General features: G+C 32.6%; 8 protein-coding genes and 4 non-coding genes across 12 annotated transcripts in view; 8 read left to right on the top strand and 4 right to left on the bottom strand. All coding sequences in view use genetic code 11, as the record gives it.

The window, feature by feature from the left end:
* Positions 1-266, top strand: part of rps2 (ribosomal protein S2) — a 711-nt gene extending 445 nt beyond the window's left edge. Inside the window, exon 1 of the mRNA in view lies at positions 1-266. This exon is cut by the window's left edge and continues 445 nt beyond it. Coding sequence (YP_567065.1) covers positions 1-266 — 266 coding nt within the window.
* A 213-nt stretch (positions 267-479) lies between these two features.
* atpI (ATP synthase CF0 A subunit) lies at positions 480-1,223 on the top strand. The gene has a single exon. It carries the CDS (start codon positions 480-482, stop codon positions 1,221-1,223), a length of 744 nt encoding a protein of 247 aa, YP_567064.1.
* Positions 1,224-2,123: 900 nt separating this feature from the next.
* Positions 2,124-2,369, top strand: atpH (ATP synthase CF0 C subunit). Its single transcript has one exon. The coding sequence runs from the start codon at positions 2,124-2,126 to the stop codon at positions 2,367-2,369; it is 246 nt and encodes an 81-aa protein (YP_567063.1).
* A 501-nt stretch (positions 2,370-2,870) lies between these two features.
* atpF (ATP synthase CF0 B subunit) lies at positions 2,871-4,175 on the top strand. Its single transcript has 2 exons — positions 2,871-3,014; positions 3,762-4,175. Exons 1-2 carry the CDS (start codon positions 2,871-2,873, stop codon positions 4,173-4,175), a joined length of 558 nt encoding a protein of 185 aa, YP_567062.1.
* Positions 4,176-4,240: 65 nt separating this feature from the next.
* On the top strand, positions 4,241-5,764 carry atpA (ATP synthase CF1 alpha subunit). Its single transcript has one exon. It carries the CDS (start codon positions 4,241-4,243, stop codon positions 5,762-5,764), a length of 1,524 nt encoding a protein of 507 aa, YP_567061.1.
* A 197-nt stretch (positions 5,765-5,961) lies between these two features.
* trnR-UCU lies at positions 5,962-6,033 on the bottom strand. Its single transcript has one exon. It is a non-coding gene; the product is annotated as a tRNA-Arg (tRNA).
* A 162-nt stretch (positions 6,034-6,195) lies between these two features.
* trnG-GCC lies at positions 6,196-6,965 on the bottom strand. Its single transcript has 2 exons — positions 6,943-6,965; positions 6,196-6,232 (listed from the first exon to the last, which is right to left on the bottom strand). It is a non-coding gene; the product is annotated as a tRNA-Gly (tRNA).
* Positions 6,966-7,972: 1,007 nt separating this feature from the next.
* On the top strand, positions 7,973-8,060 carry trnS-GCU. Its single transcript has one exon. It is a non-coding gene; the product is annotated as a tRNA-Ser (tRNA).
* A 142-nt stretch (positions 8,061-8,202) lies between these two features.
* On the bottom strand, positions 8,203-8,313 carry psbI (photosystem II protein I). The gene has a single exon. The coding sequence runs from the start codon at positions 8,311-8,313 to the stop codon at positions 8,203-8,205; it is 111 nt and encodes a 36-aa protein (YP_567060.1).
* Positions 8,314-8,718: 405 nt separating this feature from the next.
* psbK (photosystem II protein K) lies at positions 8,719-8,904 on the bottom strand. The gene has a single exon. It carries the CDS (start codon positions 8,902-8,904, stop codon positions 8,719-8,721), a length of 186 nt encoding a protein of 61 aa, YP_567059.1.
* A 346-nt stretch (positions 8,905-9,250) lies between these two features.
* trnQ-UUG lies at positions 9,251-9,322 on the top strand. The gene has a single exon. It is a non-coding gene; the product is annotated as a tRNA-Gln (tRNA).
* Positions 9,323-11,171: 1,849 nt separating this feature from the next.
* On the top strand, positions 11,172-12,347 carry rps16 (ribosomal protein S16). The gene is made up of 2 exons: positions 11,172-11,211; positions 12,112-12,347. The coding sequence occupies exons 1-2, from the start codon at positions 11,172-11,174 to the stop codon at positions 12,345-12,347; spliced, it is 276 nt and encodes a 91-aa protein (YP_567058.1).
* Positions 12,348-12,500: the final 153 nt, after the last annotated feature.

Here is a 12,500-nt window from a genome sequence, read left to right as displayed (position 1 = left end):
AAACATATTTGGGTGGGATTAAATATATGACGGGGTTACCCGATATTGTAATAATCGTTGATCAGCAAGAAGAATATACGGCTCTTCGAGAATGTATCACTTTAGGAATTCCAACGATTTGTTTAATCGATACAAATTGTGACCCCGATCTCGCAGATATTTCGATTCCAGCAAATGATGACGCTATAGCTTCAATCCGATTAATTCTTAATAAATTAGTATTCGCTATTTGTGAGGGTCGTTCTAGCTATATAAGAAATCCTTGATTAATAATAAGATAAATAATAACTTTGGGAACTCCATAGATTTATGGAAATGGAATCGGTTACTAGTTTTGAATCTCAAAAAAGAGATAAAAAACTGGGGATATTATGTGATTAGTTGGTATTCAAAATAGACAATTCAAGTAGGTAAGTCGAGAAAGAGATGGTTGAATCAAAATAATTCCTTTTAAAGTTCTATTCCTATCAGAGGGCAATATGAATGTTCTATCATGTTCCATCAACACACTAAAAGGGTTATACGATATATCTGGTGTGGAAGTCGGCCAACATTTCTATTGGCAAATAGGGGGTTTCCAAGTCCATGCCCAAGTACTTATTACTTCGTGGGTTGTAATCGCTATCTTATTAGGTTCAGCTACTCTAGCTGTTCGAAATCCACAAACCATTCCTACTGACGGTCAGAATTTCTTCGAATATGTCCTTGAATTCATTCGAGACGTGAGCAAAACTCAGATTGGAGAAGAATATGGTTCTTGGGTTCCTTTTATTGGAACTATGTTTCTATTTATTTTTGTTTCGAATTGGTCAGGGGCTCTTTTGCCTTGGAAAATCATACAGTTACCTCATGGGGAGTTAGCTGCACCCACGAATGATATAAATACTACTGTTGCTTTAGCTTTACTCACATCAGTGGCCTATTTCTATGCGGGTCTTACCAAAAAGGGATTAGGTTATTTCGGTAAATACATTCAACCGACTCCAATCCTTTTACCTATTAACATCTTAGAAGATTTTACAAAACCTTTATCACTTAGTTTTCGACTTTTCGGTAATATATTAGCTGATGAATTAGTAGTTGTTGTTCTTGTTTCTTTAGTACCTTCAATTGTTCCTATACCTGTCATGTTCCTTGGATTATTTACAAGTGGTATTCAAGCTCTTATTTTTGCAACTTTAGCCGCGGCTTATATAGGCGAATCCATGGAGGGTCATCATTGACTAGTTTTCGAAATAAGCTTTTTTTAGCTTAGTCCAACGTACTCTATGAATGGTTTAAGATAATCTACTTAGGGAACATAAATATACAAATACGGTATATATATGATCTAGAGTAATATCAAAAAAGATTAGGATATTAGGGAATTGTAAAAAAGGGAAAGGGATCTAAAACTAAAAGATCTTTTTCCTAAAATTCCCCTTTGGGCCGTTTATATCATACTTACCTAGAATAAATATTCTATTTATATTGTTCAGCCAATTCCATTCCAATATTAAATATTAGGAGTCTGAATTTGAATAAGAATTCTTATAGTATCTGTTTACGACTTACGACGTGCAATTAAATAAAAAAAAAGGATGTTCTATGGAACGATTCCCATTTCTTGTGGATGTTCCGAAGAATGATTTTAGAATCCGATTGAATCTAAGATACGAATAGTTGGGTTGCGTTATGGAAGAAACACATGTATATGTGATATTATGACTAGTTATATATGAGACTAGTTATATATGAACTAAAGATATATATAATTTGACTTACTATTGTGAATTTAGATGGGGATTCTAATAGAAGTCCTTCCGTTTCGTCTGTGACTATGAATTGAATGAATAAAGAAAAGGGATGAAATCAAGAAAAAGAGCGAAGAATTCAAAGAAAAGAATGGTTCGGAACAAAGAAATGGGGAAGAACTAAAGTCGTATGGATTCACAAAGACGCCATGTATAGGAACTAAAAAAGAAATATCGAAATAGTTCTGATGATTCAATAATATTATTACTTCAATTCAGAGTTCTTAGTTACTTCGACTGGATGAATGTTATCAATGGAATAATTAAGTCATAATTCATTGGTTGATTGTATCATTAACCATTTCTTTATTTTGGTGCGAGGAACTTATCATGAATCCACTGATTTCTGCCGCTTCCGTTATTGCTGCTGGATTGGCCGTAGGGCTTGCTTCTATTGGACCTGGCGTTGGTCAAGGTACTGCTGCGGGCCAAGCTGTAGAAGGTATCGCAAGACAGCCCGAGGCGGAGGGAAAAATACGAGGTACTTTATTGCTTAGTCTGGCTTTTATGGAAGCTTTAACAATTTATGGACTGGTTGTAGCATTAGCACTTTTATTTGCGAATCCTTTTGTTTAATTGTTTAATCCTAGAAATATGAAAAATACGTATTTTTCATATTTTCTTATTTTATTTCCTTGGACCTGTCGCTTGCTTTTTAGAATTATATCAAGATTGAACTACGACAATTACTTATTCGTTGAGATAATAACCCATGGGAAGGACTGATTTGAGGATGAGGAAGATTTGAGGATGAGGAATTAGCAAATCGACTCGCTTTCTTCCTTCCCTTCCCGTTCTTAGTCCAATGAAAACCTTTTTTTTAGTAAGTGTTGGAACAAACGAAGTATTTCGTAATTGACATGAGACTCGGTATCTCATTTTTCATTCTTATTGGAAATTTCAATTGAAAAAAAAAAAATCCAGTTATAAATTATAAATCGAATATTTTTTTTTCTGTTTAGAAATAGAGAAATTAATAAAAAAGAAAATAAAAAATAAGGGGTGAAGTGATAGAAAAAGAACTCTGTTCGATTTTTTTAGTCTATCTATTTTAGTCTATCTATAAGAGGAGATCATATGAAAAATGTAACCGATTCTTTCGTTTCCTTGGGTCACTGGCCATCCGCCGGGGGTTTCGGGTTTAATACCGATATTTTAGCAACAAATCCAATAAATCTAAGTGTAGTGCTTGGTGTATTGATCTTTTTTGGAAAGGGAGTGTGTGCGAGTTGTTTATTTCAAGAATAGGCTGGACTCGACCAGCTGCACTTTTTTTCGTTATAACTAGGAATGAAAGGTGCATGATCCCGCGAATTACTTCTGAATAAATTAAGAAATCATATGTAAGAACCATAGCATTTCGTGATTCATTGGTAAATATATTTTGATTCTCTATCAACCAATGATGCGGTACCATTAACATGGTTAAAGCTAAACCGTTTGAAGTCCAGACCCAGCATGGTATTCTTTCTACCACTATATTAATGCGGAGGTAGTTTCAAAATGAATAGTTGGAAATTTTTTCGGTATAGAACACTCATGTCGATAAAATGATTTGAACCATTTATTGGAAAAATGGGTATTTCGTTCCCTTTTTTTTATTTTATCCAATGCTGAATCGATGACCTATGTCTATGTATAAAGTAAGAATAATTTTTTTGGATTTGAATAAAAAAAAAGAAACAACTTTGCTGACAACTACATATGTTTGGTCAGAAGAGTCCTCCGAATATTCTGGTCTTGGATTAGTATGATCAGTTTCGATATTTTTATTTTTGGGGGGAATATGAACAGAGAAGAGAGGATAGGCTCATTACATTCAAAACAAAAATATATGGGAATTTCCCATAAGTAATTTAAGTAATTGAAGTAATTGAGCGCGAGAGCCAAATGAATCGAAAGATTCGTGTTTGGTTCGGGAAGGGATCATGGAAGTTTTTAAATGAATGGAAAGATAATCTACTTTCATTAAGTGATTTATTAGATAATCGAAAACAGAGGATCTTGAATACTATTCGAAATTCAGAAGAACTACGTGAGGGGGCCATTGAACAACTCGAAAAAGCCCGGGCCCGCTTACGGAAAGTGGAAATGGAAGCAGATCAGTATCGAGTGAATGGATACTCTGAGATAGAACGAGAAAAATTGAATTTGATTAATTCAACTTATAATACTTTGGAACAATTAGAAAATTACAAAAATGAAACCATTCATTTTGAACAACAAAGAGCGATTAATCAAGTCCGACAACGGGTTTTGCAACAAGCCTTACAAGGAGCTCTAGGAACTATCAATAGTTGTTTGAACAAGGAATTACATTTACGTACTATCAGTGCTAATATTGGCATGTTTGGGTCGATGAAAGAAATAAGAAATAACTGATTAGTCCTTACTACTGTAGGCATTATTTTTTTTTTTTCTTTCCAAAAAAGAATTAAGAAATATTCATGGTAACCATCCGAGCCGACGAAATTAGTAATATTATCCGTGAACGCATTGAACAATATAATAGAGAAGTAAAGATTGTAAATACTGGTACCGTACTTCAAGTAGGCGATGGCATTGCTCGTATTCATGGTCTTGATGAAGTAATGGCAGGTGAATTAGTAGAATTTGAAGAAGGTACAATAGGCATTGCTTTGAATTTGGAATCAAATAATGTTGGTGTTGTATTAATGGGTGACGGTTTGATGATACAAGAGGGAAGTTCTGTAAAAGCAACAGGAAGAATTGCTCAGATACCTGTGAGTGAGGCTTATTTGGGTCGTGTTATAAATGCCCTAGCGAAACCTATTGATGGTAGAGGTGAAATTTCAGCTTCTGAATCTCGGTTAATTGAATCTCCCGCTCCAGGTATTATTTCGAGACGTTCCGTATATGAGCCTCTTCAAACAGGGCTTATTGCTATTGATTCGATGATCCCTATAGGGCGTGGTCAACGAGAATTAATTATTGGGGATAGACAGACCGGTAAAACAGCAGTAGCCACAGATACTATTCTCAATCAACAAGGGCAAAATGTAATATGTGTTTATGTAGCTATTGGTCAAAAAGCATCCTCTGTAGCTCAGGTAGTGACTACTTTCCAGGAAAGGGGAGCGATGGAATACACTATTGTGGTAGCTGAAACGGCGGACTCGCCTGCTACATTACAATACCTTGCCCCTTATACAGGAGCAGCTCTGGCTGAATATTTTATGTACCGTAAACGACACACTTTAATTATTTATGATGATCCCTCCAAACAAGCACAAGCTTATCGTCAAATGTCTCTTCTATTACGAAGACCACCTGGTCGCGAAGCTTATCCAGGAGATGTTTTTTATTTGCACTCACGCCTTTTGGAAAGAGCCGCTAAATCAAGTTCTTCTTTAGGTGAAGGAAGTATGACTGCTTTACCAATAGTTGAGACCCAATCGGGAGATGTTTCGGCTTATATTCCCACGAATGTAATTTCCATTACAGATGGACAAATATTCTTATCCGCCGATTTATTCAATGCTGGAATCAGGCCTGCTATTAATGTGGGTATTTCCGTCTCCAGAGTAGGATCCGCGGCTCAAATTAAAGCCATGAAACAAGTAGCTGGCAAATCAAAATTGGAACTGGCGCAATTCGCAGAATTAGAAGCCTTTGCACAATTCTCTTCTGATCTTGATAAAGCTACTCAGAATCAATTGGCAAGAGGTCAACGATTACGTGAATTGCTCAAACAATCCCAAGCAGCCCCTCTTACGGTGGAAGAACAGATAATGACTATTTATACTGGAACAAATGGTTATCTTGATTCATTAGAAATTGGACAGGTAAGGAAATTTCTTGCTGAGTTACGTAATTACTTAAAAACGAATAAACCTCAGTTCCAAGAAATCATATCTTCTACCAAGACATTCACCGAGGAAGCAGAAACCCTTTTGAAAGAAACTATTCAGGAACAGATGGAACGCTTTCTACTTCAGGAACAAGCATAAAGAAATTGATCACTCTTAATTCTTAGTCTAATTAATGAATTTAATAATAAATAAAAAAAATGAATATTTAATAATAAAAAGGTAATCCTTTATATTAAATATTAAGAAAATAAAATAAATAATAAATAAAAGCGTCTCTGATTTAAATCATTCCAAATTTCTTTACTGATAAAAGAATAGAATATATGGAAATAAGTTGCGTCCAATAGGATTTGAACCTATACCAAAGGTTTAGAAGACCTCTGTCCTATCCATTAGACAATGGACGCTTTTCATTCCGATTTTTTTTTCTTTTCGCATTTTTGCTTTCCTATCTCTTGTTCGGAAAAAAAGAATCGGATTGTGTGTGAGAGAATTTCGGGAATTGCATATTCAATTCAATGATGCATTAATTTCATTTTCATTCTAAATAATATAGAGTATAATATTGAGCGGGTAGCGGGAATCGAACCCGCATCGTTAGCTTGGAAGGCTAGGGGTTATAGTCGACGTCGATTCATTTTATTTTTAACGTCTCTAATTCAAAACCGAACATGAAACTTTGGTTTCATTCGGCTCCTTTATGGAGGATGGATAAATTTCCAGATTTAAGACATGAATGAAATAAAAAAAAAATTCGATCCATAACATCTATGTCAGCTTTTCTGCCTGAATGCATTCAAAACGATTGGCTTTCTAGATGATCCCTCTAGAACAGGGTGATTATAAGAATCTTTCTAGTTACTTCGTTCTCTATTTCTATTTGAGAGAATCCTGAGGAAAAGCATTTTGTTTCCACCGAGCTAAAACAATATTTCGATGTCTCTAGTAAACCAAAGACATCCTTTACTAGCTAGTTTGCTTCAATCGCCCCTCTACAAATACAAACAAACTTAGAATTGAAGATTTAGTTACGATTAGAAATACACTTTTCTATCTTCATCCATGGATCCTTTACTCACACTCATTCAATTGGAAGTATTGATCCAATTCATAAAAATTATGTTTCGTAATTTCATAATCCAATTTCCAAATTTCATACAAGTCACGAGAATGTGTATTCTTCCTCAAATCCATCATTGAGAGGTAAAGGATTAAATCCTTTTAAGATAAGAAATAAAGTTTTTCGTCGGAATTTGAATCAAATCAAACCGAAGGAACCCTTAACTATTAGGGGGGGTTAATAGAACGAATCACACTTTTACCACTAAACTATACCCGCTACAATGTGATTATTGTATATAAATTGACCTTTTGTCGAACAAAGGAATCGGACACGATCAAGATAGAATCAGAAAAGAATCATGAAAATTAGAGTTTTGTTGGGGACTTAATGAGATTAGGAAAAGAGGTCTCATTTAAATAACTAAATAACAAGTTCTATTTTTTGCTGGAGGATTTTTAGTTTTTACAGATACGTCTCGACAAAACCACTTAAGTCATAACATAAAAACGCATTGTGCAAGAATCCATAGTTCCCTTTTTTTTTTTTAACTTCCCCATTCTTTTCTTTGCTTGAAAGAAAAGAAAGGATTTTCTCAAAAAAGAGAGAGTTTGAATCTTTTTTTTAAGGTATTCCCTTATGTCTATGTCGAATTTTTTTATAAAATTCGGGAAAACTGAATCGAATAAAAAATAAAATCACAGTCTTTTTTGTGGACTCAAGCGTTCAAATAAAGTTTTTTTCTTGAATAACTAAATTCATTATAATTATAAAAAGGAATTTAATAAATAATTTTTAAAATTATTAAATAATAGGTCTTTTTTTCTTGTTTTTAGTCCAGCAAAGTAAATGTAAATAGTAAAGAAAAAAACAAGAAAAAAAGAATTATAAAATAATAAGAAGAACTCACATTTTGATTCTATTTTGACTCTATATCATAGGAATGGAAATAGTTCTTCTTATTATTGTTGTTGCTTTAATAACAAGCATTTTTGTTTTCAAATCAGATAAATTTTTTTCTATCTATGATTCATTGGAACAAAAAAGGGCCTGGATAGGTCAGTACCTATCCGGGCCGTGGGAATAAAATAAAAAGGCCCTTTTGAACAAACTCAAAGAAAGATTCTTTTTTTTTCTATATTTCTATTGGAAATATATTTTTCGAGCCCTTACTTTATGGAATTGGAATTGCTGATAAAAGTTGTATATATCTATATAATAAAAAGAGATAAAAAAATAATAAAGAAAGATAAAGAAAGACTTTTTCAATCTTTACTTTATGTATGGGAGAGATGGCTGAGTGGACTAAAGCGGCGGATTGCTAATCCGTTGTACGAGTTATTCGTACCGAGGGTTCGAATCCCTCTCTTTCCGTTTCCATTGATGAATTGATATTTTATTTATCTTTCGAATTTCTCGAACCCTTTTTCTTTTTTCATAGTTAAAGGTGTGGAATAGATAAAATCCGAAGAAAATTTGAAAATCAAGTAAGGAAAATGCCTTTATTTTTTATTCTTCATTCTTCACGCCCAGGATTACGTCCCGGATCATTAGATAGGAATCCGAAGATGAAGAGAGAAACAAAGAATATCACTACTGTGTAAACGAAGAGTTTGAGAGTAAGCATTACACAATCTCCAAGATCATTTTTTGGGAAAAAGAGAATAGATTTTCCATTTTTATACCACATATCCTATTTTGACTCCTATTTTGACACCAAGACATGAGAAGTAGTTTCTAGAAATGGAAAAGCATTTTCAAAAAATCATTTGTAATTAAGAGTCTTTCATTGCCAAAATTTTCTTTCATACCCACAATTAGATATTGTGGGGGACCCTAATTAATAGTGCCTTTCACTGGAAAAAGGAAAGGGTTAGAATGAGGTGATACAGATTTATTGCGACTATCCGATACTTTGACTTTCAATGTTTTAATTGAGGGTTCATAATCTAAGATTTTTCTAATCTTATCAATTGTTAGAATTTTTTTTCTCGAAGAAATCATGAATTTTTCTAGGGCAGTATTAAATATTTCATCGAAAACTTACAGCGGCTTGCCAAACAAAGGCTAAGAGAAAAAAGAACAGAGGTATGACTGGCATAACATCTACGATTGGATTCAAAAAAGCATAGGCTTCGGGCAATTTGGCGAAGAAAAAATTACTCGAATAAAGGGCAGAATTAAGACAGATACAGATCAAACTAAAGATATTAAGCATAACAAACATTTTGTTCTTGGAGATAATTGAATTTTGATTGAGTTATTGATATGGTATTGATATAAGGGAAAAAAGAATAAAGTAGGGTAGACCAAAAAATCCTTCTTTTTCTTTTAACTCACCCAATCAAGAATACTTCAAGTCTCAAAAGAGAATAGAAGAAATCATACTTTCATAAATATCTTAATTGAATTATATGTAATGATCAATAAATTCAGTTTAATTCTATGTCTATACGTGTCAAAATCCTAGCAACAATCTAATCTATTCCATAAATATTTGGACTGGAATTGACGAACGACTAATAACAATATTAGTGTTTATTAGTGTCGACTAGAAATCTAAATGGGGCGTGGCCAAGTGGTAAGGCAACGGGTTTTGGTCCCGCTATTCGGAGGTTCGAATCCTTCCGTCCCAGAGCATACCAATTATATCAGAATAAAGATTGCTTTAAAAGTCGGAGGGGCCTTTGATTCTATGCCTATCCCCTTCATATTGAAGGTTAGTTACTTAGAAAAACCTTACGTCTCATATCCATTTGCATTCTCAATGATGCATTCTAGATCGAAATCCGAAAGAAAAGCCTCTATATTCCCTATCTATTATTCCCTATCCCTTAAATGAGGTAGCCTAATTATTAATTCTCTGTGGATTGTTTTATTAAAAAATAAACAAGAGGGTTTTCTTGGTACTAATGGAATTCAATTAATGGGATTAAATCTCTTAAGGCTAGGTTAGGGGAAACTAAAATAAAAATAGGAACAAAGACTCGTTTGGCTTTGTACCTAGACAAGATAGTCTAGCATCCCGTAAAAGAGGATCTTTTTTTTTATTTATGATTCATCATCCCATATTATTTGTGAAATAGATCAGTAAATAGATCAGTAGTGGAAGGTATCAATTTCAATATCGGTGTCTGTACAAATCTCATTAACAAACAATCAAGTTACATATGTAACAAATCCATTTTCTTTGAACCTCAGTTTTAGGTATTTCGTCTTTGGCTCTAATGAATTATTGTAAATCTATTATTGTAAATCTATGTAACAATTCAGACGGGGCAATTCATACATTCTATTTACTTTTTACTTTATGGAAAGATTCTTATGGAAAAATTACAGAAAGATTACTGAACCTCAAGTCAAACAAAATATAACAAAATACCTAAAAAATGAGGAAGGAAATTTTTAGATGTATGTATTTGTTATCGTTCTATTTCAGCGACAATGAGGTTTCGATTTTCGTGAAAAAGATTTATGATCTTTAAAATTTTTTAAATTAAAATATTTCACATAGAATATCCATAATTACTTCCAGTAACAATTGTTCAGTCTAAGATACAGAAATCTCCTATTCTTTCGGTTCTTATTTTATCAATCATATGAAAGAATAACGATCTAAATCTTCTTCACGAAAAAAAACGAAGAGAAATTGGATTTTTTTTTGATCTATCTATTTGCTTTAAATCATTGTTGGTTCAGTTCAAAACGAAACATGGATTTATCTCTCTTATTTATAAGGATCAAATGCGGTTTTTTTTATTGTTTGTAAAACTTTATTCAACTCAAATAATGATGTAATGATGTCGAAGTAGTCAATTTTTTCAATTAAATATTTGTAATGATTTATTATTAGATTAGTCTTTCGTACTTGAAGAAGTATTAGATTGATGAATCTATCCTATTGTGTCACTTGAAGATGCAGATTCAAAAATAACTCATTTATTTTATATTTGTATCCTTTTATTTTTATATAAATTTGATTTTTATAAAAATTTTTATAAATATATAAATATAAATGTCTATTATATTATGTATTATAAAATATATAATAATATTATATTTTATCATATCTATAATTATTTTAGAATATTTATAATAATATATATATAATTATAGATATTCTATTATTATTATACTATTTATATATTATAGATATATTATAGATAAATTATAGATATTAGAATATCTAATTTTATATTTATATGTAATTTTATAGGTATAAAAGATATAAAAATATAAATCATTTTATAGATATATAATTTATCTAGATTATAGATATAAGAAAATCTAATAAAAAATGTTGCATTCATACAATAAAATACGGGATTAAGTTGAATTCTTGATGAGACATCTTCAGAAAAATATCTACACATCCATAAAAAAAAAAGAAACAAGTATAGATTACTATGTACCGACTAAAACAATGACTATTCATGGTTCCATAATTGAATCAATTACATACCGGCTCCAAACTAGAGGAATGTTATGGTAAAACTTCGTTTGAAACGATGTGGTAGAAAGCAACGTGCGACTTGAAGGACATGATCAGTTGTGGATTTTTACACCCACCATTTTTTTATATTCAAATTTTATTATATAGTTATATAGGAATGAAGGTGCTCTTGGCTCGACATCGTTTGTTCTGCTCCACTAGAAGAACCCCTCTTTTCTTTTTTTGTTGGGTTGTAATGTAAATAGTACATGATGGAGCTCGAGTAGAAAGTATTGATTCATTTCTCGGGGGCAAGGATCTAGGGTTAGTGCCAATCAAGAAGTTGGAAATACTTTGTAAGTATATCTTCGATATAGACGAAAGGATACAATTCAAGCAAGTTTAAAATCCAAAAAGAAAATTTGTTTGAATTTGTAGAACACTTTCAATCAAAAGTGTATCGTGCGGGAATCAACCGTTCGTATGATTCTTTGATAAAAATAAATCACAAAAAAAAGGTATGTTGCTGCCATTTTGAAAGGATTAAGGATCATCGAAGTAATGTCTAAACCCAATGATTTAAAACAGAAATAAAGGATCCCGGAACAAGGAAACGCCGTTTTCAATTGTCTCAAAAACTAGGATTAGGATCAGAATGACGAATACAATAGATTTTAAACGAGACAAACAAAAAGGGGGTTAGAGACCGCTCAATAAATGAAATGCCTAAGGGTTGTCCTTTGAGCTATTTGAGAGTTATCCAACTTGAGTTATGAGTACGAATGATTTTATATTTTTGGGGAAAGAAGAACAAAAAAAAGGACTTAAATTAAATCATAGTCTAATGAATTTGATGATTTTATAGATCTATTTGCCATTGGAATTCTATACATCGACATAACTTTGAATCATTTTTTCTCGAGCCGTACGAGGAGAAAACTTCTTATACGTTTCTAGGGGGGGGGGGTATTGTTCACCTACATCTATCCCAATGAGCCGTCTATCGAATCGTTGCAATTGATGCTCGATCCCGAAGAGAAGGAAGAGATCTTCGGAAAGTGGGTTTTTATGATCCGATAAAGAATCAAACTTATTCAAATGTTCCTGCTATTCTATATTTCCTTGAAAAAGGAGCTCAACCTACAGGAACTGTTCATGATATTTCAAAGAAAGCGGAGGTTTTTACGGAACTTCGTCTTAATCAAACGAAATTCAAATTCAATCAATGAAATACAAAAAACGAGGGGGGGATGACTCGTATATAGCTTTGTATAACTTTCTCTACTACTGCCCCTTAATCTATCTTATTGATATAAGATGGATAGAAAAAAGATCAAGTGAATAGATGAAGGAATTATATCTAGAAATATAAAATTCTGACA

This window comes from Vitis vinifera, chloroplast (assembly GCF_030704535.1).
Source record: "Vitis vinifera chloroplast, complete genome".
In the NCBI taxonomy this organism is placed as follows: Eukaryota; Viridiplantae; Streptophyta; class Magnoliopsida; order Vitales; family Vitaceae; genus Vitis; species Vitis vinifera.
Note: the sequence above shows the minus strand (reverse complement) of the source record. Positions and strands in the feature narration are given on the sequence as shown.